Source organism: Zonotrichia albicollis, chromosome 1, assembly GCF_047830755.1.
Source record: "Zonotrichia albicollis isolate bZonAlb1 chromosome 1, bZonAlb1.hap1, whole genome shotgun sequence".
Lineage (NCBI taxonomy): Eukaryota > Metazoa > Chordata > Aves > Passeriformes > Passerellidae > Zonotrichia > Zonotrichia albicollis.
This window is the reverse complement of record NC_133819.1, coordinates 137114523-137139294: the sequence shown is the minus strand read 5'-3', so window position 1 is coordinate 137139294 and position 24772 is coordinate 137114523. Positions and strand designations below refer to the sequence as shown.

Below are 24772 nucleotides of genomic sequence, written 5' to 3'. Positions count from 1 at the left end.
GGCGTGCGCCGCCTAAGGTGGGCGCTGTGGAGCCGCACTGGGGAACGGGAGTGGCGGAGTGGCCCTGTCCCTGTCTCTGTCCCTGTCTGGTCCCAGAGTCAGCCTCGCCCCGGCCCTGCTTGCCTCTCCCGCACCTTCGCAGCCAGCTTTTGCAGCACAGGAAAGCTGGGAGCTCCTTGGCGCGCGCCCGCAGCCCAAGCGCTGAGTCCAAAGCTCCGCGTTGCCTCGAGCACCTGCCCACGGGCAGCTCCCGGCACACGCGGCGCTTGGATAAATTCCCAGTGGGTTGTGGGACACCCTTCTGCCTTCACGGCCCCACTTAGGAAAACGTGAAATCTTCCTGCGACCTATTCCAAAGGGAATTTGGTTTACACCTCTGGGAGAAAATCGGGAGGGGATGCAGCGGTGCGGACTGGCTTTACTTTCGGCAGTGGCGGGGGTGACCCCAGTAATGGGCACTGCCGCACAACTCGTGCTCTGGCGGGACGGGGGCTGGTGGAGCCACCTTCCCTCTGTTGGAGCGGGCTCTTGAGAGATGGCACTGCGTCCCCCGGGCCACCCCGACGGTGCTGGGGGGAGCCTGGGGAGAGCCTGGGTGACGAAGGGCTTGGGGCGACAACAGGCACGGACGGGCCAGGAGGCCGGAGCGCTGCAGGTCTCCTTATCAGCGCCCGAGGATCGGGGCGTCGCCGCCCCGTCGCCTTCAAATCGGGCGCAGCCGCCTCTCCCGCCCCATCCCGTCCCATCCCAGCCCGTCCTGTCCTGTCCCGTGCCGTGCCGGCAGGAGAGCAGAGCCATGCTGCACTGGGGATACGACGAGCACAACGGTAGGGAACAGCGGCCGGGGCCGAGCCGGGGCCGTCGGGGCGGGCAGCGGGGCCCGGCGGGCAGCGCTTGCCGCCGCTGGGCTCGGCAGCCCAGCGCCCTCGGGAGAGCTGGGTGAGCTGAAATGCTCTGCAGCGTGAGAGCGAGCCGATTTTTGTCTCGGCTTTCTGCAAGGCAGGCGGCTGAGAGGTGTCCATGCGTGCGGCATCGCCTGCAGAGCCGGGCCGGGCTTGGCTCCGGGTCCGGTCTGCCGCGTTCCCGCTTGGGATTTCGTTCGCTCCTTCAGCTGAACAGTTGCGTGCACAGATCGAGTACGTGGCTGACAGCTGCACTGATCGGAACTGCTGTTCCAGCGGTGCTTTTCTGATTCCAGCTCTGTTCTGCTTCTACTACACGGTGGGAAATCCTAGTTACTTGACCGGGTTATTTAAATATATAACTATGCACCTAAGAGGAGATGCTTTTGGACTTTAGTTGTTCAGTGGTTTCCTTCATCTTGGCAGTCTTTGAAGTCCCAAGATGGGCTCATCTGCAGGCTTAAATACTTGGCTCTGTTTTGCATCTTCAGTCATGCAAACGCTGTTCAAGTGTGCAGACGGTCTCACAAGTCATGCAAGTAGAAATAAAAGTGTTTTTGTAAATTGTAGGCTCAACTCTGATAAAATATGTGGAATATCTTATATTGTCTGTACACAAAGAAATGAAATGCTGAGACAGTGAAGTGAGACAGCTATATATTTGCATATACTAATGCCTATAAGAATATGCTTTGTGCATATTACTTAGACTTTGGAATACTGTTTGTGCGTAGAAAGTACTACCTCTCCTTCCTGGCCCTCTTGTTCCATCTTTTCTGGATGGATGTACTTTTCCTGAAAAACTGGGTAGTGGTGGTGGATCACAGAGATGTTGCAATGATTGGGTGTGTTATCTGCTGTTGTGCAGTCTACCCTACCCCTCCCCTGAAGACGTAAATGGGTCTTGTTTTTCAGGTTTTTTTTCTCCATATGTTTCTATGCTTTGAGCTTCACCTGCACTGTCCAGATAAGAAGTCCACTTTTCCTCCCTTATGCTGTCTCTTCTTGTTTGCTATTCTCATCTTATAGAGAGGGGAGGCGACCAGAATTTCTACTGGGGTGGCCCTGGACCATGCTTGGGGCCCTGTCTCTCCTATAAAACTCTATTTGCCTGCCTGGTAACATATTTGAGGTGGAGTTTGCCTTTCGCTCCTTTCTTGGAGCCCCAGAGCAGCTGTGGGGTGGATAGTTCCTCATCAGTCCATGCCCTTCACCACACCTTTCACAGGACATTAGAGGAGGGAGGCATGGATATCAAACACTTCAGTGCTCTTCCCTAGCATCAGTTTTATTTCTTAGCTTTTTGTCTTCTACTACATTTATTGTACTGATTTTTCTTGTTATTATTGCTTGACTGAGTAGCAAGTGAAGGAAATTTCTCTGATTCTTGAAAATTTCGTTTGCCTTCATCGCCCTGAAAATAGTTTCTCTGAAACTAAGATTACTTTTTGCAATTCAGACAGAAATAAAGCAAAATAAATTAAATGTGGTGCAGTTATATAATGTGGTTGACTGTCTGAAGAGTTGAAAAGACATCTGTGTTCACTCTGAGTTCTGCAATTGCTACTTGCAACAGTCACAACATAAATCATTATGTGCATAAAGTAAACGGGAAAATATTAAAACATACATGTCTGCATATATGGAATATCTATGTTTAAGGGCATGGGCTCATTGTTAGATAAAGAATTAAAAGATTTAGGGATTGACACTAACCGGACACCTGGTGCCCACCAAAGCCACTGTGTCACTCCTCAGCTGGACAGGGCAGAGAAAATAGACTGAAAGGCTCAGAGGTTAAGTAACTCTCCAGTTACTTTCATAAGCAAAACAGACTTGACTTGGGGGAATTAGTTTTATTTGTTGCTTATCAAATCAGAGCAAGGCAATGAGAAAATAAAACGCCTTCCCTCCAACCCTCCCTTTATCCCCGGCCCAACTTCATTCCTTCACTCCACAGGATTTCTCTATGTCCTCTCCTGCACCAGCTGTGGTCAGTTCATCACATGTCTCTGCCTCTCCCAGCTCTTCAGCAGCAGGACTACTCACACTCTGCCCCTGCTCCACCATAGGGTCCCACCCATGGAAACAGCCTTCCATTAATTTCTCCAGTGTGAGGGCTTCCCACAGGCTGTAGTTTTTCACAAACTGCTCCAGTGTGGATTCCCCAGGGGATCCCAAGTCCTGCCAGCAAACCTGCTCCAGCGTGGGCTTCCAATGGGCTCCTGCTGGGAGCCTGTTCCAGTGTAGGCTGTCCATGAGGTCAAAACTTCCTTCAAGACACATCCACCTTCTCCAGTTGTGACCCTCCATGGGCTGCAGGTGGATCTCTGCTTCACTGTGCACCTCCATACAGGGCACAGCTGCCTCAGCCTTTTCTTCACTATGGTGCAGGGAATCTGCTCAGGCTCTGGGACCGTGTCCTCCCCTTCCTACTGGTGTCTGCAGAGCTGTTTCTCTCCCATATTCTCGCTCCTCTCTTTCAGCTGCTGTTGCACAGTAACTTTTTCCCCTTCTTAAATCTGTTACCCAGGGGTGCCAGCACTGTCCCTGGTGCACCCAGCCTTGTCCAGCAGTGGGTCCATCCTGGAGCAGCTGGCACAGGCCCTATTGGACATGGGGAAAGCTTCAGCAGCTTCTCACAGGAGCCACATCTGCAGCCTCCATGCTACCAGTATCTTGTCACACACCCCTAATGCAGAAGTTCTCTTTACTTTGATTACTTTGGTTACTTTGATGCGCCTATTTCTGAAATAAATGAAGGCATTATTTTATTTCTGTGAAAACCTTGGCCTTTGCTTTCTTGCCACTCTTCTTACCTCACAGTTTTGATGTTGCTTATATGTAGAGGCGTAATACTGAAATCTTGAAGACTGGCTTCGGTGTGGTATCATGCATGCTTTTCACTGTTGCTCAAGGTTTCTATCAGGATAGGAATATTCTTGCCCCTTGAGTCCTTTTTTGTTTACATGTTTAGTTAAAAGGCAAATCAAAGAATGAGTAAAGTTGAAAGGGACCACAGTGGGAAAACAATTGACTTCAGTTTACTATTCATTTAATGAAATATATGGTAATTATTTACATGTATTATCTGTTACAGCAAAAATTTCTCTTGATCTAGTTACTACAGTAATGCTGAGGCATTTTATAAATAAAAGGGATATTAATTCATAGAATCATTTAGATTGCAAATGACCTCTAAGATAATTCAGTTGAGCCATAACTCCTTATACTTTTTTTTCTGAGAATAATTACGTCATTTCAATATCTGCTTTTTAAAAGGTGCTTAATTTTACCCATAATGAATTTTTAATTGCTTTTGTTTGAGCTCATCTTCCTGTAACCTAATATGCAATTGTATTACTTGCAAACCTAAGTTTATAAATTTAAACACTCTGTGATTGACTAACTGGGCAATGGATTCTCTTTAGAAATAAATGATGTGGTGGGAAAGAGGGAAGAGACAAGAATCTTGACTCCATGTTTCAGAAGGCTGACTTATGATTTTATTATATATATTATATGATATATATTAAAAGAAAATTATATATTAACACTACTAAAAGAATAGAAGAAAGAATTTCATCAGAAGGCTAGCAAGGAAAAGGGAATGGAATGATAATAAAATCTTGGGACTGCTCGCAGCCTCAACACAGGTGGCTGTCATTGGTCATCAAGTAAAAACAATTTTACATGCTGGGTAAACAACTCTCCAGATCACATTCCAAAGCAGCAAAACATGGAGAAGCTGAAGCTTCTCAGGAGAAAAGATCCTGGCAAAAGGATTTTTCATAAAATATGTCTGTGACAAAATGAGGATATGATCCTGTCAAGGCCAGACCATTCTAAAATAATGAATTCTCTATATATAATAACAAACTGAGAGAAAAAAAAAACCAAACCCAAACCCTTTTCGCCTTTACATGCTCCATTTATGCACATATAGAGGCTCACTAGAATTCAACTGTATCCTGTAGTGTGTTCACTAGGCTTGTCTCAAGTTGTCCTGTTGATGAAATTTTTAATATTTAGCTCTAGCTGGATAAAAATGCAGCACTGTGAGTGCTATAATGAGTTCTGTTTCCTGCCAAATTCCTAACTGCCTTCCTGTGAGACCTGTTTCATGAATTGGCTGTGTGCAATGCTGGTGAGTGGTACGTGCAGCGATAGTCTGACCTAAAAGTGTCAGACAATTCATTGCCTGTGGTAATGGTGTGTAAAATAAAGGCATGAAATCTTCAGAGCAGATGGTTCAGTTTTTAGTCATAAATCTCAGTCACAATAGCTTTGATTGTTAAGAGCTACTAGAAAATTGCCTCTAGCAAGAGAACATTTTCCCAACAGCAGGAGAGGATTTCATAAGTTCAAAAATTGGTATGTTAATCACTTTCATTCAGTAAAGGAAAAAATGAAAGGAGGTGAATTAATGAGTTATACTCCCTGAAAGTGCATATTTAGAAAACTGAAGTGTACATTATTTTAATGTGGAGGCATCTAATTCAGAAAAAATTTTCACCCTGGAGATCCCGCTGGCTTAAATATGATTACAGACATGTATTTGAGTATCTCTTTCAACAGTAATGGCTTTTTTTTTACAACAGTCATACACAAAGTTTGCATTGGGCTGGGGTCTGTAGAAATGAATTGAGTCACAGTTTTCCTAGAGGGACAAAAGCATGGTAATTGTACTAGATTGCTAATAGATTACATAGAAAGTAATACTTGTTGATATAACCTAGTGGTATAAAATGGGCTGAAGTTTCTTGATACCTTCCTGTATGTTTTGATAGGTCAGATGTCTGGTAGTTTGGTTACTGGTAGACAGTTAATCACCATAGCAAACCAGTATTTTGGTCATCTGAGCCAAGAACAAGTGCCAAACCAACAATAATGTCATTTTAGAACTGAATGTTGTATTACTGTTAAATAATTAGGCAGTGACAGAATCACAGCCTTGGGTCCTCTTTTTGGCAACTTTGTATTATTTCTGAATACAAGTAATCCATATTATTTAATTAAAGTAACTACAGATTTTTCTGTGACTGAGCAATAGGAGATCAAGTAGTTAAGCACATAAATATATTTTTGGCTTTTCTCAGTTAAGGATTGTTAGAATTATTAAAATTAAGTAGCAATAAACTTTTTCTAGGAGTTCCAAATCATGGTAGTGAGGTATAAATTATGGAGTAGGGCTTCTTCAAATAAAATTTTGTGTTGCATCCCTAACTACAGGGTATTAGGATCAAAACACAATTAAAATTATATTCTAAACTGTAAGTAGTTAGGATATTGAATAGCTTTGATGACCATTTGTGAACTGAGAGGAATTAAGTTTAAACAGTGTTATGTTTCAAACCAGTAGGATTTTTATCTTCTGCCTTACAATCTATTTCTTTATTGAGTTTAGTTAATGAAGTAATTTAAAAAAGTACTTTTTTTAAAATCAGGACTGAAGGCCTTTGTCTTTGTTCTGAGGTTTAAGTCTTAGGCTATTCTTTAAAAGTTTTTCCCTACTGTTTTTCAGCGCTGCTCAGAGGAGAATCATTCTCTGCCCAGGTGCTGTGCAAGCTGCAGCCCCCGGCGCTGTGGGCGCTTCCTCCTTGATTTATTGCCGGGGTGCATGGGTGCTTTTAGCACCTGTGAGTTTCGCTTCTACTGAAGTCAAGGAAAGAAAAATACCTAACAGCTTTTGATGTTAGGCTGTTAACCACTGCATTGTACGTTTTCGTCCTTTTTTGTCATCATTTTTATTTAAGTGCTAAGCCATGCAGAAAGACCCAAACCCAATTTTTGCACTGAGGTCAGTTATCTTCAGCATAGGGAGTTAGTTATGAGAATTTCCAGTGATGCAGATTATATTTGACCAGGTTCTGATGCTCATATTAAGTATTTCATATATCCAGTCTCTCAATTGATTTATTTTGCTTTTTACCCATTATAAGCCTGGGGGAAAAACAAGTTTTGTGTTCTTCTTAATACTGAAAGATCGTTTGCCCTGCAGACTTTCACCTTTCTCTTTTTCCTTTCTTCTTTCCCCTTGCTGTCCCTTCCTTTCCATCCTAAACCTTATTTTCTGTCTTTATAGAATATATTCCCCAGGCTGTTCATATTTTTCTTTACCCTCTTATCCCAATATAGTTAAACAATGGCACATATACTCTAATTGTGAATTATTGGGAACTCTCTGATGCTTAGTAGGTAACAACAGATAACTCACACATCTTATCAGTGAAGCTTTTCTTACTGTTTTAGGATGTTATTTGCTATTTTCTCATATCCATATTATTGATTTATTAACTTTTCAGGTTTGGCTGAAAAGTTGGCTTAGCCTGCTTGGAGAGAGGAAGGTTGAGATGACTGGTATTGATTAACAGTTTCTTTAGTCCTACAATTTCTACCTAAGTTGGGTCAATGGCTCTGTGTCTGGAAGATCTACTCTCATCAGCTGAAGGCAGTAGAAACACAAACCTCATGCAGGCACCACTGTCCTGAGTGTTCCTGTTATTTGATTTTGGCTGTGCTAAACTAGTGTGTGTGTGTATGTGTGCCTGTGTGCATGGACACTTCATGATTAGAGGGTGGCAGTCTCTCTTCTTTGTGACAGCTGGTGTGCACAGTTGGTGGGCTAGGAGGAGATGATCAGAGGTGCAGGAGTGTGTTTAGGTTCCAGGCACTGCCATCAGGCTTCAGGAACCACTCAGCATTTTTTGACATCTCTCCATCTCATTCAGAGTGATGGGTGCAAGATGTGTTCTCAGATCTTTTGCAGTAAATGAATAAGGCATAAAAATTTCTGCCTAGCAAAGAGGCAATCCTTGAAGACACAATGAGACATGATATTTGGCAAAAATGGCATGTCAAAAATTTACTGAGGCATAGTGCCCATTGGATACAGGATGCCTGATTTGAGTGAGCATTTGTTGTGTCTTGTGCATAGCTGAGTCTTACCTGGGAATAATTATCTACATACTGTGGCCTTGTTTAAAGGTGCATGCAAGGTACATGGAGGGGTCTGGAGAACTGCTGTTGCAATATGATGCAGCAAAAGTAGCTGAATGTTTTATCTGTGTTTTCCTGATGCATCCTTTTTGAATTTAAAAGATGCAGATGAGGACAGTTCAAGTAGAGTTTTCTTTCATAACAATGAGGTTGCTGTCAGCAATTTAGACTTCTCCTCCAATGCATTGCAGGGCCTGCCCACTGGAAGGAGGTTTTTCCTGTCGCTAATGGAGACCGTCAGTCACCCATCGACATCAAAACTGAGGAAACCAAGTATGATCCCTCCCTCCGTCCTCTAAATCCCAGTTATGATCCAGCTTCTGCTAAAATCATCCTTAACAACGGGCACTCCACCAGTGTGGAGTTTGATGACACCGTAAACAAATCAGGTTTGTTCCTTTACTCTTGCACTGTAACTTTCTCCACCAATTCCTAAATAGAATGCCTACAGCCTGGACACGTCTCACTGCTGGGTGTGAACTCCTAATAAACAGTAAGGCTTTGCTCCTCTGGATGAGAGATCCCTTTTTCCCTGCCTTTCAGCATGATGCAGAGTGGGAACATATTTGGACACAAGTTCGAGGTTGTGTTTCTCAGAAAGTGTTGGGATTCCCTACTTACAGGAATGGTTTGATCCACCCGCACCAGCTGGATAGTGCCAGCTCCCTGTTTGAACTGTGTTGTGTACAATTTTTCAAATGCTGCTCTCTCTTTCTCACTGCAGATGAATCCTTTGTGTCTCATTACAGGTTCATTCCAACCGAATCACTCAAATCTCTTATGTGAATTTAGCTGCAGGTTTGGTTATATGTTTTTCCCCTTTTTATCACCTATACTCGGCCTTCTTATGACAATAAGAGCGAATATAGAACAAGTGAAATAGATCCCAAGTAACCCCTTTTCTTCTCTGAAAAGTATTATTGCCCAAGTCTTTTCCAGGAGTATGTAGCTTCCCTTTTTGCAAACAATAATTCTTATTTAGAAGTTCTCTGATGTATTATAGTCTTTGTAATGTTACTGCCTTCATCTTTGAAACCTTCTCTTGGATTTTGGGCAAGGTAGCATGCACCTCTTCAAGCTGTAGGAGTGCAGAATCTTCAAGCAATAAAATAATTTTGTGGCTGTGTGAGGCTTAGCTGAGGATTCAAGGCCATAGTGCTTTCATAAGCATCAAAGCCAGAGAGAGACTAATTTTTTGATGACCCCTTAGTCCTGAGGACTTATTAGCTCATAGTGGCAAGAGGGAGAGACATAGATGAAGACAGCATCACTTTTTTGTTTCCTGAACAGTCTTAGGTTTAAACTTTCTGTCAACATTGGATGTTGCCTGAAAGCCACCAGCTGACCATCAATGATCAGTCTGACCTTGTGTCAGATGCTGCGGAACTTCCCAGAATTAATCTCTGCTTCGAGCCTAGTACATGCTGGTGAACTAAAGCACATCTCTTAGAAAAATACACAATCTTGATTTCAAATTTTCCAGCGATGCTGAACCTACCACAGCCTTTGGTAAGTTGTTCTAATTGTTAATTACCCTCACAGTTTAAAAGAAAAAAAAGTTAATGAATGCGAATACACCAAGAACCTCTTCCTCTCTCTCAACTCCTTTCATGAAGTGACAGGGCCTGAGCAATGTTTCTCTAGGCTTCTCCTGGTACCAAAGCAATGGTAATGCGATCCTCCTCTCACTGCTTTCCCCAGGTCGTATCTCCATGGATGTAGTTCATATTGTGTCAAAGCACTGACAGATGTTGATCAGATAATTAACAGATGGAATATCCAGTCTCCTTCACTAGACTCCATGTCTTCTATGCATGGACCAGATTCTTCAGTCCACAAACATAAATTGAGTAATTCACTATTTCCCCTAGTATTTGTCACTGACAAACTTTATCAGTATTGTTTTTGTTTTCTTTCAGGTCATTGCTCAAAAAATACTGAATTTTCTAGGGCCCAAATTTGGCTTCTGGGGCATCTCTGTGAAGTAAGAACTCCTGCCATGTGTTGGTTTCATGAAAACAAAATCAAATTAATTGGTACTAAATACATTAGCATCTTCTAATGCATTATTAACTGACTCCCATATGAACTATTTCCTCACTTTGGTCAACATTGGAACTGGGCTTTGAAGTCTGTAACTGTTTGTGTAAGTCTGTTTATGCTGTTTGGTACCACATTAGCTCCATTCTTTGAAATTGCTCTATTGATCTTCTTCCAATATTTTTAAAAATTCAAGATACTGATATTTGTCTTAAAAACTTCTGAGTACCCTCTTCCTTAATTACAATTGAAATTAAATGGTTTTACCATCACTGTGTGATGCGGCACAAATAGATCAACAGGCCATTTTCCACAGTTTTCAGCATAAATATTTCATGCTGGTGCATTTCTACATAATAGTTTTTCCTCAGCCAATTAGAACACTGATCTTTACACTTTTCTAGGATCATTTGCGTTGAAGTTTACAGTCCTTAAAGGAAAGAATTTTAAACTGCCACTGCCCCATCTCCTCTGTTTGCTAAGTTTATAGGCTGTGTAAACGCATGTTTTTTGAGTTGAAGCTTTAAGGAAGTTAAATATTTATCCCCAGAATAAACAGTCCCAGTTCTTTTTCATTATCCAAGCTACTTGTGTTAGCAAATAGGCAACTTAAAAATTCTTCTTTCATCTTTATTTGGTTGATTTTGTTCCTAAGAAAGTGTAGGTTTTGCACTAAACCTAGAAGAGAAAAAAATTGCTATTGTCATCCCTTCTGCTCTTAATTTAAAATACATCTGGTTAAATCTCCCCTCATTTCCCCTTAAAATTTCTGTAATGAGCCAGTAAACTATTCCAGACTGAATCCCAAACACTTGGAGGACATACAGAGCTGGGCAAGTGGAGTGATTTGTTTTGCTGTGAATAAGGAGTGTCTCTGGGTGTAATTCACATTCCAGGCTCTGTGAGGAGATATTTTGATTCTAAGTCTGACAAGAAAATTGTGAGTGCTTGCAAAAGCAAAATAATGAAAAACCCACCCATATGCATGTTAGTTTGAATAGAATTAGAACAGAACAGAATAGAAATAGAAATAATAGAGTAGAGTAGAGTAGAGTAGAGTAGAGTAGAGTAGAAGAGAGTAGAAGAGAAGAGAATTCTTTCAATTGGAAGGGACCTTCAATGATCATGTTGTCCAACTGCCTGAACAGTTCAGGGCTAACCAAAAGTTAAAGGATGTTGTTAAGGGCATTGTCCAAATGCCTCTTAAACTCTGATATGCCTGGGGCTTTGATAGCCTTTCTAAGAAGCTTGTTCCAGTGTTTGACCATCATCATGGTAAAGAAATGCTTCCTAGCATCCAGTTTAAATCTTCCCTGGAACAGCTTTGAGCCTTACCCATGAGTCCTGTCACTGGATGCTTGAGACAAGAGACCTGCAGCTCCCTCTCTGCTTGCCCTCCACAGAAGCAAAGAGCAGTGAGGACATCCCTCAGCCTCCTTTTCTCAAAACTAGAAAAACCCAAAGTACATAGCTGCTCCTCATAGGATATGCTTTCCAGCCCTGGCTAATTGTCAGTAATATTGCAGTTGTGTAATGCACATGTAGCATTGGCTTAATTTTATTTATGTTGATATAAACTCCTTTTCCTCAGACTTCAATCTGATATTATTGGATCTAGTTGCAAATGAAGGAAGGAGCCCTGAAAATTTAAGCTCCTCCTATTTTCCACCAAATTTCAAAGATTAAAATAAATTCTGCTGACATTAATTTTTTATGATCATGCTCCTTATTCATAAAACCTATATTTTGAGCTTAATTTCTTAGTGATTCTTTTGAATATAATCAAGAGAGGAAACTCTTGAGTGTTGAAAAATAGAAGTATTTTCCCATTCTCAGAGAAATATCCAACCTTGACAATAACAGCATACCCTTTAGTGGGCCATAACGCACTAATCTGCCCATAAATGCAATTTTCATAGTCATATTCTTGACAGGTGAGGGTTTCTGTAGCACTTCCAAGAAATGGAAAGCCGTCTGAGACAACTTATGAGCAGGAGCAGAGGAGTGTCCGAAGACTGAAGTCTGGTGTGAGGTTAGAGGATACGGATAGAGACTCCATTCTCTCAGTGAAGCCTTTTCCTCTGTTTGGATTTCTAGTGCTGACTGGGGGGCCACTCAGTGGGACCTACAGGCTGCGCCAGATCCACTTCCACTGGGGGTCCAATGATGAAGCTGGCTCTGAGCACACGGTGGATGGGATGAAGTATGCGGCAGAGGTAAGGCTTTACATGGAGTCATCTGTACCTCTAAGCTTGTGACCAGTTTTCCATTACAAGAGTAATGTTGCCCTTCCTCTTCCTGCTTTTCATCTTCCCCTCATTTTATTGAAAAGTGGTCTTCCTGAAGTGTTGCTTGTTTGGTCCTTTCTCAAAGGAGAACCTCTTTGAAAGCTTTGCAGAGGATTAAAAAAGGAGTACAGAAGACAAGAGCTCGATAAGAGCGAGACTTAATGTTCAAGAGTTATTTTAAACTTTGTCTTTCATTGTTTCCTCCTTGGAGAATATTTTCAAAGTCATCTTCAATGACAAACCACAGAGTTATTGGATTTGGGGCCTATGTATTGTAAAGTTTATGCAAGACATAGGAGTGTTGCATTTTGTCTTAGCAATGTGGTGGTTATGACTTTGAGAACCATGGTTTAATATCTGTGGGATGCCTGCTGTCTGTGGGGATTGTGCTTCAGTGGAGGTGGTGCCAAAGGGAGAAGTGCACCATCTGCTCTGGCATAGAGCATTCACTTCTGCTCTGTCTCCTTTGTATATGAGTAATCTGCAGGAGGAAGTTCTCAGTATGACATTCCTCTTTGCAAATGGAAGTACCATGGAATATTTTCAGGAGACTGAGATCTTTAAAAACATGTGATTCAGACAGTGTCAGAGTTTTCTGGGGTTAAAAAGTAAAAAGTATAAAAATAAATGGCCAAATAAAAGGCATAATACTACAGAAGAAATAAATGTAATGTATGCACTGTGGTGTGATCAGATTTTTCTAAAACTAATGGGGAAAAGTGACATTTGCAGTGTTTAAAGGCTTATGTTTTCCACAGGAACCAGGTGAGATGGAATATAAAGAATTAATAGAGGTGCTTTAAAACCATTAAGTACCAAACCCAAATTTCTAGCTGAGAAAATACATGTTTCCCATCTAAGAAACCAAATGGAAGGAGAAAATATCTCTGAATTTCTAGCCAGTCTAAAGGCCTTTCTGTTACCTGTTGGTTGGGTAACCCTCCACAAGAAGCTCTCTAGATGTCACTTTGGCTTTGGGATAAGAAACTCAGAATTAAAACCAAGGCTTCTGAATATTGTTCACACAAAAGAAAATACCTGAGAAGGAGACATGAAGATGTTTTCAGTGCTCACCTTTGTAAGGAAGATGTGCAAGGTTTGAAGAAAAAGCATCGACTGAATTGAAGAAAGAATTCATGTACAGGTAAAGACGACTGCAAGGTTTGCCCCTTAAGCCCTCCAGGAAGCAGAAGAGACCCATGGCTCCATTCTCTGTGACAACATACGGGCTGATCAAGGTCTCTTCACAAGCTGCGGTGACACCACGGTGGTAAGACAGGATACATTCCTTAGAGAAGTCACAAGCCATTGAGAACGGGTCTGTACCCAGAAGTGTTTCACACTCTGTTTAGGGGCTCTGGTTTTTGGTGGGTTACCTTCTGGGGGTTTTTTTGGCAAAGCTATGAGGGAGTGGGCTTTTAGTAGCTGTGGGAATTTTCCTTTTTGCTCTTTGTTGGGTTGTTTTTGATGGTGTTTTTTTTTTTTTTTCCAAATCCACAATAAAGGTAATTTCTGACTGAGAGTATCTGTTTCCTTTTTGTGTATGAAAAAATGTAATTGCTTAAAGGTTGTTCAACATAGGTTCTGTGAATTTATAATAGGGAGCAGTGCAGACACTGAACTCCAGGATATTAATGCACTTGAGAAAGGTTTAGTGGACTGTGTTCTCCTCCTGGCTTAGTGTATAATATTTGTAGCAACTTTCCTTCAAGGATTTCTAAAGCTGTGAGACAGCATGGGTGTCATCATAGCTGTACATGTATTATTATTGATGACAGTGGGATTCCTTAATTGCTGCAAGTAATGTTTCAGCACTTTAAAGCCCAAATGCTTAAAATATTGATGTCAAGTAAGACCAAGTAAGAGTTCCATTTTATAGATATGGAAAATTAAAACTTATAGAAGTTAAGCAAGGATTGATATTTAGAATAAAAATCTTCATACTTCTAGGTCCGTATTTCAGCCATGCAGCCATGTTGCTTCATGTGGAAATCTTTTAAAGCAGATTTCAGTTTTCCTAAATTGTTCTTACTTTACTTGTCCTGTACATGCTGTATTCCAAAAGGAAGTCCTTTTTTTCATGGGTTTGTCCCAGTTTAAGTCATTCAATGAGATGCTTTTCCTCATTCTTGAAGTTCAAAATCTGAAAAGATGGTCACCAATTTTAGAAAAGCCAATCTCATGCCATGCTTCTGAGCATCTTTAACTAAAAATTATGTGTAATAAGATTTACTAATCCATTGAGGATTCGTGAAAGTAATTAATGTTTGTGAAATAGTCAGACCTAAGTGCTGTGTGAGTGTGCTCTCTCCAGTTTGGCAGCCAGACCATTGCTGAAGGCTGGAACAACCTGGAACTTCTTGGGAACCAGGAGCTCCCGTAATGAAGAGTGGTCAGGAATTAGGAAACCTAATTTTTAAACCTAAGTAGCATGGAAATAGACATCACAAGCTTTTCCTCTTCCCTCCTGGCTGGGTGGTGTTTAAGCTTCTTAGGCAAATATTATGGGACACTTCCAGAATAATGCATGTTGGAAATGCAAATGCTCAAACCTGAGATAATCAAGCTGCTTGTAAGGGCATCACTACTAGTAGTCATAGAAAATAACATCTGAAAAGTGTCAAAAATGAAATGCTGATGTTCCCTTAAGCTAAACAAGGGAAAAGGGGTCAGTGCAAGTTTTATGTGTATTTGCCTATTTCTAGCTATTTATGTGGATGATTAATGCTGCTGAAAGCTTGATTAAAGAAAAAGAGTGAAATAATAATGACATCCTCATGAATTCCAATCACTTTTTAAAATCAGCTGTACTAAAAATAGATTTTAAACTTCCAGTTATATAATCATTGGCGCTTTTTTTTTGTCTTAACTTCTCAGTTCAAACTCTGGGGACCCAACAGCAATTTGACAGGCACTGTGGTATGCCGATTGCTACTAAATTTTTAATAATCTTAGCCACTGGAAATGCTTTTGCCATTTGTGTGAACTACATATTTACTGATTTCATGAATTATCTGCATTTAAAACACTGAATGATTCTGCATACAAAAGAGTGAAATAGAGTGTCAAACCCAGTAAAGTTGTAATATTTATTTGCCACTACTTGAGTTCAGTGAGCGTTGATGCTGTCTGTGTCTTTTGCTTTCCAGCTTCATGTGGTCCATTGGAATGCAGAGAAGTATTCCAGTTTTGTTGAAGCAGCTTGTCAGTCAGATGGACTAGCAGTTATGGCTGTATTTCTGAAGGTAAGAAGAGAATGCTTCAGCCCTCATAATAAATCTGCATTATAAGCCCAAAGAGATAACAGTGATGGTTTGTGTAAGCATCACTAAAGAGAAACTTGTTTTATATTTATTTCCTTCGTAGTGTTTACCTGCCAATATAGAAAGCTGTGCTTCCTTTAAGAATAAAAATATCAGCTTAATAGATTTTTCAAGACAGTCAAACTCTTCAGTGTGCCTAGTGTGCAAGCCCAAACAATATTAGATGTGGAACTTAATTCAGCTGCCCCCATTTGGATCCCAGTAACTTGTTCTTGACTAACATGTTCATTTAGGGGGACAGCTTGATTTAAATGGTTTTTTAATGTTTCTGAGCTGATAATTTCTTCTAGAAAATAATAATTAAATAATGCAGAGCCAGAAACTGGAGAATTTCCTAATAATTATTTTATACCTTTTTTGCCTTCTCTCCCTGTTCTAAGATTAGATTTGTGCAACAGCTTCACTGAATTCTGTATGAAGAAGCAGATGGGGAATTCTCACAATCTATGGCAAAGGACAGGGCTTTGGTAAATTCTGTGGTTTCTGGTGGCTGACACAGCTTCCTGAGAACAGCTAGTACTGGTGCTGGCACAGTCAGAGAGCCATTCCGTGCCACAGTTGCAAAGAACTGCTTCAGCAGTTCAGTAATTCCGTCTTTCCAGTTTGCTTTACAATCACTCAAAGGAAGTGTCACTGGATTTCTTAGCACACAAATTCAGTTTGGAATGTTCTCACGTAAGAACATTGGTTTCAATGTTAAAAGCAGTTTAAATTTCTGATGTCAGTCTGTAACTTCTAATGTCCCACATATTAAAACATGAAAGATAAATAATTTCTTTACCCCTGTAGAGAAAAGTTTGTAATTCTTTTGTGGCTGAAGTAATTACTATGAGTAGCCAGAATACTATTAGCAAGGGAGTGAATCTTCTTTATGACCAGTATTATTTCTAAGGACCAGCTAGTCACGGGCTTGTACAGAAGATGCATCAGATCTTTCAGTCACTCCAGTTATATAAAGCAGTTTCATTATGCATTTGCTTTTTTATTAATTTTTATTGCTTTTCTCTGGAGCTCCAGTGTTTCTTTTTTCTTTGGTGTTAATAGATTGGTGAATGCAACCCTCAGCTGAACAAGATTACTGACCGCTTGGACACCATCAGAATCAAGGTGAGCAAGTGCTTCTAAAAGAATACTAGCTAATATTGGTAGTTGCTTTTGTTGGTCAGGTTTTTTATTTTTTGAAACCTGGCTGCTACTCCCTGTACCTTCATGTTTCCTTATCCCCAGCGATTGATACCTGATTTGAGTCAGTTTATGTGCATTCTGTTTAAGTTGAAACTAAGTAGACAAAACATAGTTTTTACACAGCAAAAGATCAGAGGAAACAGCTAATTCCTCACAGAACCCAGTCTCTGATATATCTGTTGCTATGAAGATAGTAACAGGGGAAAAACATACTTTATGGAAAGCTATAAAAAAGATGAGGAAAATACTTCCTTCCTTGTTTTGCTGAGGTACAGGGTGAGAAATAACCTATTGCTTGTGCAAAAGAAATTAGCCAGACTCCCAACATGATGTTCAGACAGACATCTGTGGTCTGGTGTCCAGTACAGGGGGAAACAGAAGTAATTCCTTGGAGGAGTGAGGAGGGAAGCAAGTGGCAGTAACCTGTGGGGTTACTCTGCCAGCCCCACAGAGACCATGTTGACAGTCTAACATCTTTTGTCTTTTCCCCACCACTTCCATCTCATGGTCATCTGTAACTTAGGGGAGCCTGTTCTAACATGACACCTCTCATGGTGTCCTGCTGGCATCAAGGAAAGTCACAGCAAAGCTGTCTCTGAGGTAAGACCTCATCAGAAGGGCGGTGATGAGGACCTCCTGTCATCAGCCAAGATGCTGCCAGCCCACCTGATAGTGGAACAAGCTCTATCTCCTTTGGCATTATTTACCTTGGCCTCTTGCTTTTAAATAATATTGCCCTGGTATTTTTTTTTTATTTCTTTCCAGGGAAAAAAAGCACTATTCACAAACTTTGATCCCAGCTGTCTGCTTCCCAAGTCCCTGGACTACTGGACTTACTTTGGCTCTCTCACTGTTCCACCTCTTCTTGAGAGTGTCATCTGGATTGTTCTGAGAGAGCCCATAAGTGTTTGTTCTGAACAGGTATCTTTGGATTTTTCACTGCTATAGGAGTGTTGCTTTTGTAAGAATGGAAATTGTAAATGCCACCCAATATTATGGGTGGCACTGCAGATGTTACAAGGTTTTCAAAAGTCAAAGTTTGTCTATCAAATTTTTTCTGACTAGTTGCCTTTCTTGCTGTAACAGCTATTATTATTAATTTTTAAAAACAATCTGCATACACTAACAATTAAGAAACAAAAATAATCCATATGGAACGTAAAAAAAGAGTTCAGATGATGCTTAGAAATTCTGGAATTCCAGTTGATTTAATTATTTTTATATCCAGCTCAAACCTCATCTTTGGCATTTTTATCTGGCAGACAAGTAGTAAATGTCTTCTTCCATTCTAAATACATAAAACTTGATGAATTTATGTAGAGGGAATACTGTTGTGATAAGTTGGGGTTTTAGGAAAGCTGTGATTCCACAAAAAAGGGTCTATTTGCAATTCTTGTAGAAGCTTCATGCTGTATCTTAACTTGGCAACAGTGACACCAAGCGGGCTGATCCTCTTAGGTGTAAAGTATTTCTGAGTAGAGAACACATAGCAGAAATGGTGACTTCAGTCTTTGCTATAAGTGTTAAGACAGTTCCCTGAATGGGTTGCTGGTTGAGAAACCTCAAATTTCTGTTTACAACTGATTGGAAGTAATTTATTTGCTCAATGTGTGTATTTTTCTCACCTATATCTCTTCCTTACTCCCCTCATTCTGGTTTTGTAAGGCTTTGCAACTGTTTGGATCTAGGATTGGAAACTTGTGTTAAGGTATCAACTTTCCAAAGATAAGCCATTTCTCAGGTTAAAAGCTTCCTATTTGGGCAAATCTGTAATAAATACATTCTAAAATGTGAAATGCTGCATACAAACAGCTATGTAACAGGCTCAGGAACATGGTGTGGGAAAGTGTCCAGTATAGTGATCCTTTATTAGTAATTTTTCATAAACTTTAGCTATATCTTACGTATTGAAGTAGAAATTGCTATATTCTTGTCAATATAAACATGCATGCAGCTAAAGTGTTTCCACTAATGTCCACCACTGTGATTGTTCAGTCAGCACCTGACGGATATTGTTCTGCCATTTAATTTTATTCCTCAAGTTTGGATTTCTTTAGGGCTTTAGAGTTTCCTACAGACTTTTTGTTGCACTTTTCAGATTGAAAGAAATTTAAAATAGCTTTTAAGCTATTTAAAAACTTACAGGACCCTGAATACAAACGTTAGCTTCAGAATGGGGTGAAGCCAGGTAGAATTGATATTTTTTGGTCTTAATGTCATTATGATGCAATGTGCCATTATGACTAAATGCTGTATTATAATGGAATGGTTTTGGTGCTGTCCTACCATTGGTAACCTAGGAGGGAAGTCAAGTGATATATAGAAATAGTAACTATTGTAAAGATTAGGAATTAAACAAAATTCTATACTTAGGTCAGAAATCATCCTCAGATTTTCCAAGGTTTAGACATGGAGCTCTGATGGGGTTTCTGCTGAGATCAGCATATGCTGAGTTATGAGTAAGTGCTTGTCTTGGAAGTTATGAATAAGTTCTTCACAAGGAAAGAATTTAGAGTCTCTTTTGGTTTGAGTAAGTGCTAGTGGCAGAAGCTTTCTGTAGCACCACACCTGCAATTCCAGGTTAATTGTGAATATCCTCTTTGAAGAAGGAAACATACACAGAATGTTTGTATGATAAAGAAACATAATCTTATCTTTTGGCAAAAAATATTTCAGAATCTCCAAACTATGAAATCCAGCTAAAAAGGTATAAACACCCCCTGGTTTAGATCAGGTTGTGGAAGACAAAGTGTGAATAAAGGAAACAAGTAATCCTTATGCACGGTTTCATGTATTTTGGGATATTTTCTCAGTAGTAATCCCCCTTTTCATTTACAAGGATAGAAATGGTGAAATTGCCATTTCCCCATGACTTAATAAAATACAGTTCTGTTCTTTCAGGTGGAAAAAAGTTACAAGTGTCTTTATTATTTACATGCTTTTTCATGAGTATTTGCATGAGGGTTTTCGGCTGAACCTGATGTGTCTTTTGGTTACAGCTGGCCAAATTCCGCAGCCTCCTGAGCACTGCTGAGGATGAGGTCGCCTGCTGCTTGCTGAGAAACTTCCGGCCTCCCCAGCCCCTGAGGGGACGAGAAGTCAGAAGGAATTGAAGGAGTAAATCCAGAGTAGGCTCCCTCTGAAACCAAAGACCAAATTCATTTTAATAGTTAATATACTTTGTGATGTTTAATTTCTTTTTGTGAGTTGTTTTTAACCAATAGGTGTTGTTTTATCAGTGGTTTCCATGCAGTCATTTCTCACACATGTATGTCTGGAATTGTCACAGGTTCATTGATGTTAGCAGGTCTGACTGGGTTTGAGTGCATTGTCTTGGAAGTACTGAGCCATCAGCATTGCATACACAGAGGTCACTGCTAAAAAATGGTGAAGGAGTTGCCCAAATTTTGCCACCAAATTACTGAACAGGATCCTTAGTATTATTGACAATTTGGGATGTTCTGGGATTATTCCTCTGGTCGCTAACATAACATTTAACTTCTTTATAAACCTCACATTGCAGTTCTCAAGGAAAAAAGTTTCAAGGATGATGTAATTTCATTGCTGACTTCTGCAATACCATATTTACGTTCCTACAAAAAGTAGTAATGACTAGCAGCATTTAAGACAGATATTTATATGATCCTGTTATTCTGGCTGCTTCATAGCAGTAATCATGTACTGATTGATAGTTTTTTAAAAAGCAAATAGTAAAGATTTTGTATATTGCAAGATTATGTCAGGTGGATTAGGCATTCCTGAATTTCACAATGTCACAAGATGAAATTGTCCTGAAACCTGAAAACTGCAAGGTGGAAGGGCACAGAGGGAGCTGTTTGTGCCTAAATCCAGTTTGTTGCACTTGGTGAAACATAAGGGATTATTACACTATATCCATGTAGTATCACACTTTGCCCCTTAAAATCAAGAGGCAGGGGTAGCTATTGTTGCAGACCATTGCACGCTGCAGTGTGAACCACATGCTGCTTACCTCTCCTCTCACTGTGCAGCACAGTACTGCCAGGTATAGAATGTGTCAAGGTGCTGGCTGATGTTCTGCTGTCATAGGTGAACTTCAGTGGTTGCACTTACATTCCAAGACCAAAGAGAATAGTCAGAGACAGCCAAAGAAATGGGAATCAAGTCAACATCTAATAAAAAGCTCAGCCCTCAGTAGCTATATGTTGAAACTTCTGTCTCTATAAGTTGACTTGAGCCAGTGTTTCTCTCAGGAGCCTTTTTTATCTGAATATAATTGGGGTTTTTACACCAAATATTTTTATTAATGAACATGCCATAGGATGTAGCTTAGGATAGAATTAGATTTACTCTCAAACTGTGAGAACTGTATAGTGAAATCCAGTGAGTGATACCTGAAAGAGACAGCTAGAGGTTTTACTGGCAGCAACTTACACCAATCTCTGTAATACTTCTGACAAATTCATCTTCCATAACTGCTCTCCTTTAATTTTTAAATAGGTTTTATATGCTCTGCCTTTTACCTCAATGGGTCATTTGATCTTAGATGAACAAACATGAGGGAAATCACAATTGGGATTGACTTTATATGCTGTTTTAGAACAATAAATTTGATATAGACATATAGGTATTTTATCTTAGTTGAAGATACGTGGAATTCTTTGTTTTCTCCTCCCCAGAATATAGCTATTATATTCTGCAAGGCCTCCCAATGCCTTTTGAATATTTTCTGAAGAAAAGAACACAAACAGACCATTGAAGAAAAAAAAAGGCATTTAGTAGCACTAAAAAGAAAAGTGAGAGTGTATGTTTTCACTTCCTTTTTTAGACTTAAGATTGGATCTCATATGTTTCCCTGTTATGTGAGTAGCTACAGAATGTGGAAAAAATGTTTACAAATTGCAGGAAGGATACAAAGGATTTGTTGGTCTCAGAAGAGAAAGGAATAAGACTACTTCTTCCTATTGTAAACAGAAGTTTTACATATTTCTTACATATTGTAAACAGTGGAGTTGATTAATTCTTTTATATTTATAAGGGTTTTATCAAAATAAAATATGGATTTTATGAATGTGTCTTGTATTTTCTATTGAAGAACCTAAAGTTTTACAGAGAAGTCTATACTTTTATAATTAACAGCTGCAGCTTTAGGTTTGGAAAAAATTGTCACCCATCATTTGAAGTCTGTCTTTGGGTAGTGTAGTATTAGGTATGTCTTTTTGTTCCAAATAAAATATTTTTGGTAGTGGTAAGACATGTAATCCATTCTTCAAGTTTCTGATAGTGCATTTTTGAACTATTGATGATTTTTATAGTTATGCTAATAAGTCTTAGAGGAAGTCATCGTTCAAGTAATTCCCCTTTTGTGGAGATGCCAGGTTCATGTTAGATTGGCCTAGCTGAAAGTTAGTGGTGACATCTGAAAAAGAGTAGAAATGCTCAGTTACCTGAAATCCTTTGGGAACGGCTTCTCAGGTTATCCATCCCCTACAACCGTAAAGTGATATTTGGACACAGTCTTAGCTCTGAGCCCTTGGTTGCACCTCAGTCACTAATTTCCTGTGTGCCCAAGCTACAACGAACCTCAAGCAGACTACTCAGTGTGCTCCCAGAGAATCTTATCTCAAGTATGAGCTCCACATTGTCCTCTACAGCAACAGAGGCTGAAATATGTCATCACCCCCAAAACCCCTGCAGCCACATGTCCCTTTGATCAACTCTTAACTCTCTGACACACTTGGAGCCTTTATATTAAGAAGAATGAAATGCTCAGTGACCAAAAAAAACCATAGAGTGTATTTGCTGGAAATAGTAGCTGTCAAGAATTGTGGACTGCTGAAAGGTTGATCACCCATAAACTTATTCTCAGAGTTAAATAAGCCACAGCAGAGCCCTGGGGTCAGCTCTGCTGGTTTTAGCACAGGAGGGAAGCAGTCTGCTCTGCTATGCTAATAGCATTTGCCATCATTCTCATTATATTTTTAATGTTGGACATGTTTAACATCAGCTGGGAATTTTCTTTATGTCAAAAAAAACCTGAGAAGCAGCGCTTTTCCCTTCTGGAGTACAGTGGGCTGAAGATACACCAGACATCTGTTTGATGCCATACACCCATTTGCTATATACCTATGTTTTCTCTGCTGGTTTAGAGATTTGTCTCTCAGTTGGTTCCAGACATGAAATGTGACCTAAAGGAATTCTAAGAATGAATTTGATGAAAAAAAAACCCCAAGTCATCAAATAATAAATATCACAGAAAAGAAAAAAGTGGAATATGGCATATGAATAAAATAACATCAATGAAATAGATATGTTATACAGTTTCTATAAACTTAATGGAAAGGAAATTCTGGATTTAGATTCTTGTAGCTTTAAATAGGCAAGGGACAGATTATGAGATAAATCTTCAGATGTTAAAAGCTGCAAATAATTGAAAAACTTGGAGCACCTTCAGGTTGTAAGCTCAGTATGAAAGTATGAATACCAGAGGAATCTTGCTCAAGAATTGTAGCTTCTTTCTTTTACTGTCTAATAATTAGTCTAAAAAACCATGGTGACAATTTCCCTTATCATTCTGTGACTAAGTGGACTGCAACTAGCTTCTGACCTAGCTGTTACCTGTTACATTTTTTTGTTCTCCCACCCAGTCTGATCTTGCTTTCTAGCTATAGATGCACAATACAGAGATTTGGTCTGTGATTTAATCTCTTAGATGCTGTTATTTCTGTGTATCTTATTTGTGAAGTAGCTGACTCAGTGACAGGGGACCTTCTCTGTGTGTCTGCTGTTTTTGTGAGACAGGAGATAATACTGAAATGCTGAAACAAAAATGTTTCTAAATTTATGGGATTTTTCCCTGTTTCTATCAACCTCTCCATCATTTATGCCAAGCACAAGTTTTTACTGTGGTGAAACATTTGCATGTGTGATCTGTGTCTCTTCTCCTGTGCAGCAGAATTTGAGGAGAGGGAATGTCTCTGACAGGAGACTACTGGATTGTGATGTGAAAACAAAGATTCTTGGCCTCTGATTAACAGAGATGATATGCTGCACTGTCAATTTCTGTGTCTGTTTCTATTTCATCAAATTTCACCCACATACTTGGGTAGATAAATTTGAATAATTTGTAGATACTATTGACAGTTTCATTCATCAGATGAAAATCATATAGGTTGCATGCAACAGGTAGAAAAAAATATATGTTTTGTGAATATCTGATTATTTTTCTTTCTCTGGTTTGTAAATATTTTGAATGAAGTATCAGTTGTTTAAATGTCAACACTGCTTCCATTCTTTTCCTTTCTACAGTTATATGTACAACAGACAAAGATGTGGCCTCAATGTTTCTTCTTTTTTAGCAGCACTCTGGTGATTTTGAGGAAAAAAGTTAACCCAGTCATTCTTGGTGTTTTTCTGAGAATTTTTTCTTGATTTATGTTTTCCCTTTGGCCTGTTGAAGCTTCAACTTTTTTGATGGTTTATGTTTTCATTAATAAACTGGCAAATGGTGCTGATGATATAAAATCTTCCCCTGACAGAAATAAATGAATGATTGATTGAGAACAGGGATATTGTGTTAGAGAAAATGATAACAGACTAAGCTGTAGTAAGTAATCTAAAATTCTGAACTGACTGGGAAAAACTGAGTGGTGAGATTTGGAGAAGATAAAGAAAAATGCTAAAGATAAAAGAGGTACTCTAAAAGCCTTCTAATAGGAAAAGAGGCCCTTTGCACATGGCTTTTGCCAATAGATGTCACTGTGAGTAAGGCAATGGTCACCTGCCCACTGACACACATTCTGAATGAGACCCATGCTGTCCTGAAGGCTTAGCCTGTGAAAGAAGAGTATGCAATATAACTCATGTATTAAGGATGTGCTGTTGATAGTGATTTACTTCCTTTCTTAAAAGTGAAACAAGATTGTGAAAAAAAAAAATTGCATAACAAACGATACTCAGATTAAAAAAACCCAAACATAATTAGGTGAACCTATGCATTTAAATGCTCCCGTTTCCCATAAGCAATTGCTGTTACATAGTTTCACACATGCCTAAA

At 39.7% G+C, this 24772-nt stretch overlaps 1 protein-coding gene across 2 annotated transcripts; it reads left to right on the top strand.

The window, feature by feature from the left end:
- Positions 1-62: 62 nt before the first annotated feature.
- Positions 63-24106, top strand: LOC102065020 (carbonic anhydrase 13). 2 transcript variants are annotated; one of them, XM_005479537.4, is made up of 7 exons: positions 63-827; positions 8093-8290; positions 12039-12157; positions 15379-15474; positions 16597-16659; positions 17503-17658; positions 19737-24106. In XM_005479537.4, the coding sequence occupies exons 1-7, from the start codon at positions 536-538 to the stop codon at positions 19848-19850; spliced, it is 1038 nt and encodes a 345-aa protein (XP_005479594.2). In that variant the 5' UTR covers positions 63-535; the 3' UTR covers positions 19851-24106. The 2 variants fall into 2 exon arrangements, with proteins under 2 accessions (XP_005479594.2, XP_074411873.1); XM_074555772.1 differs by lacking the exon at positions 63-827 and adding an exon at positions 9821-9885 and having other exon boundaries at positions 8154-9410.
- The last annotated feature ends 666 nt before the right edge of the window (positions 24107-24772 follow it).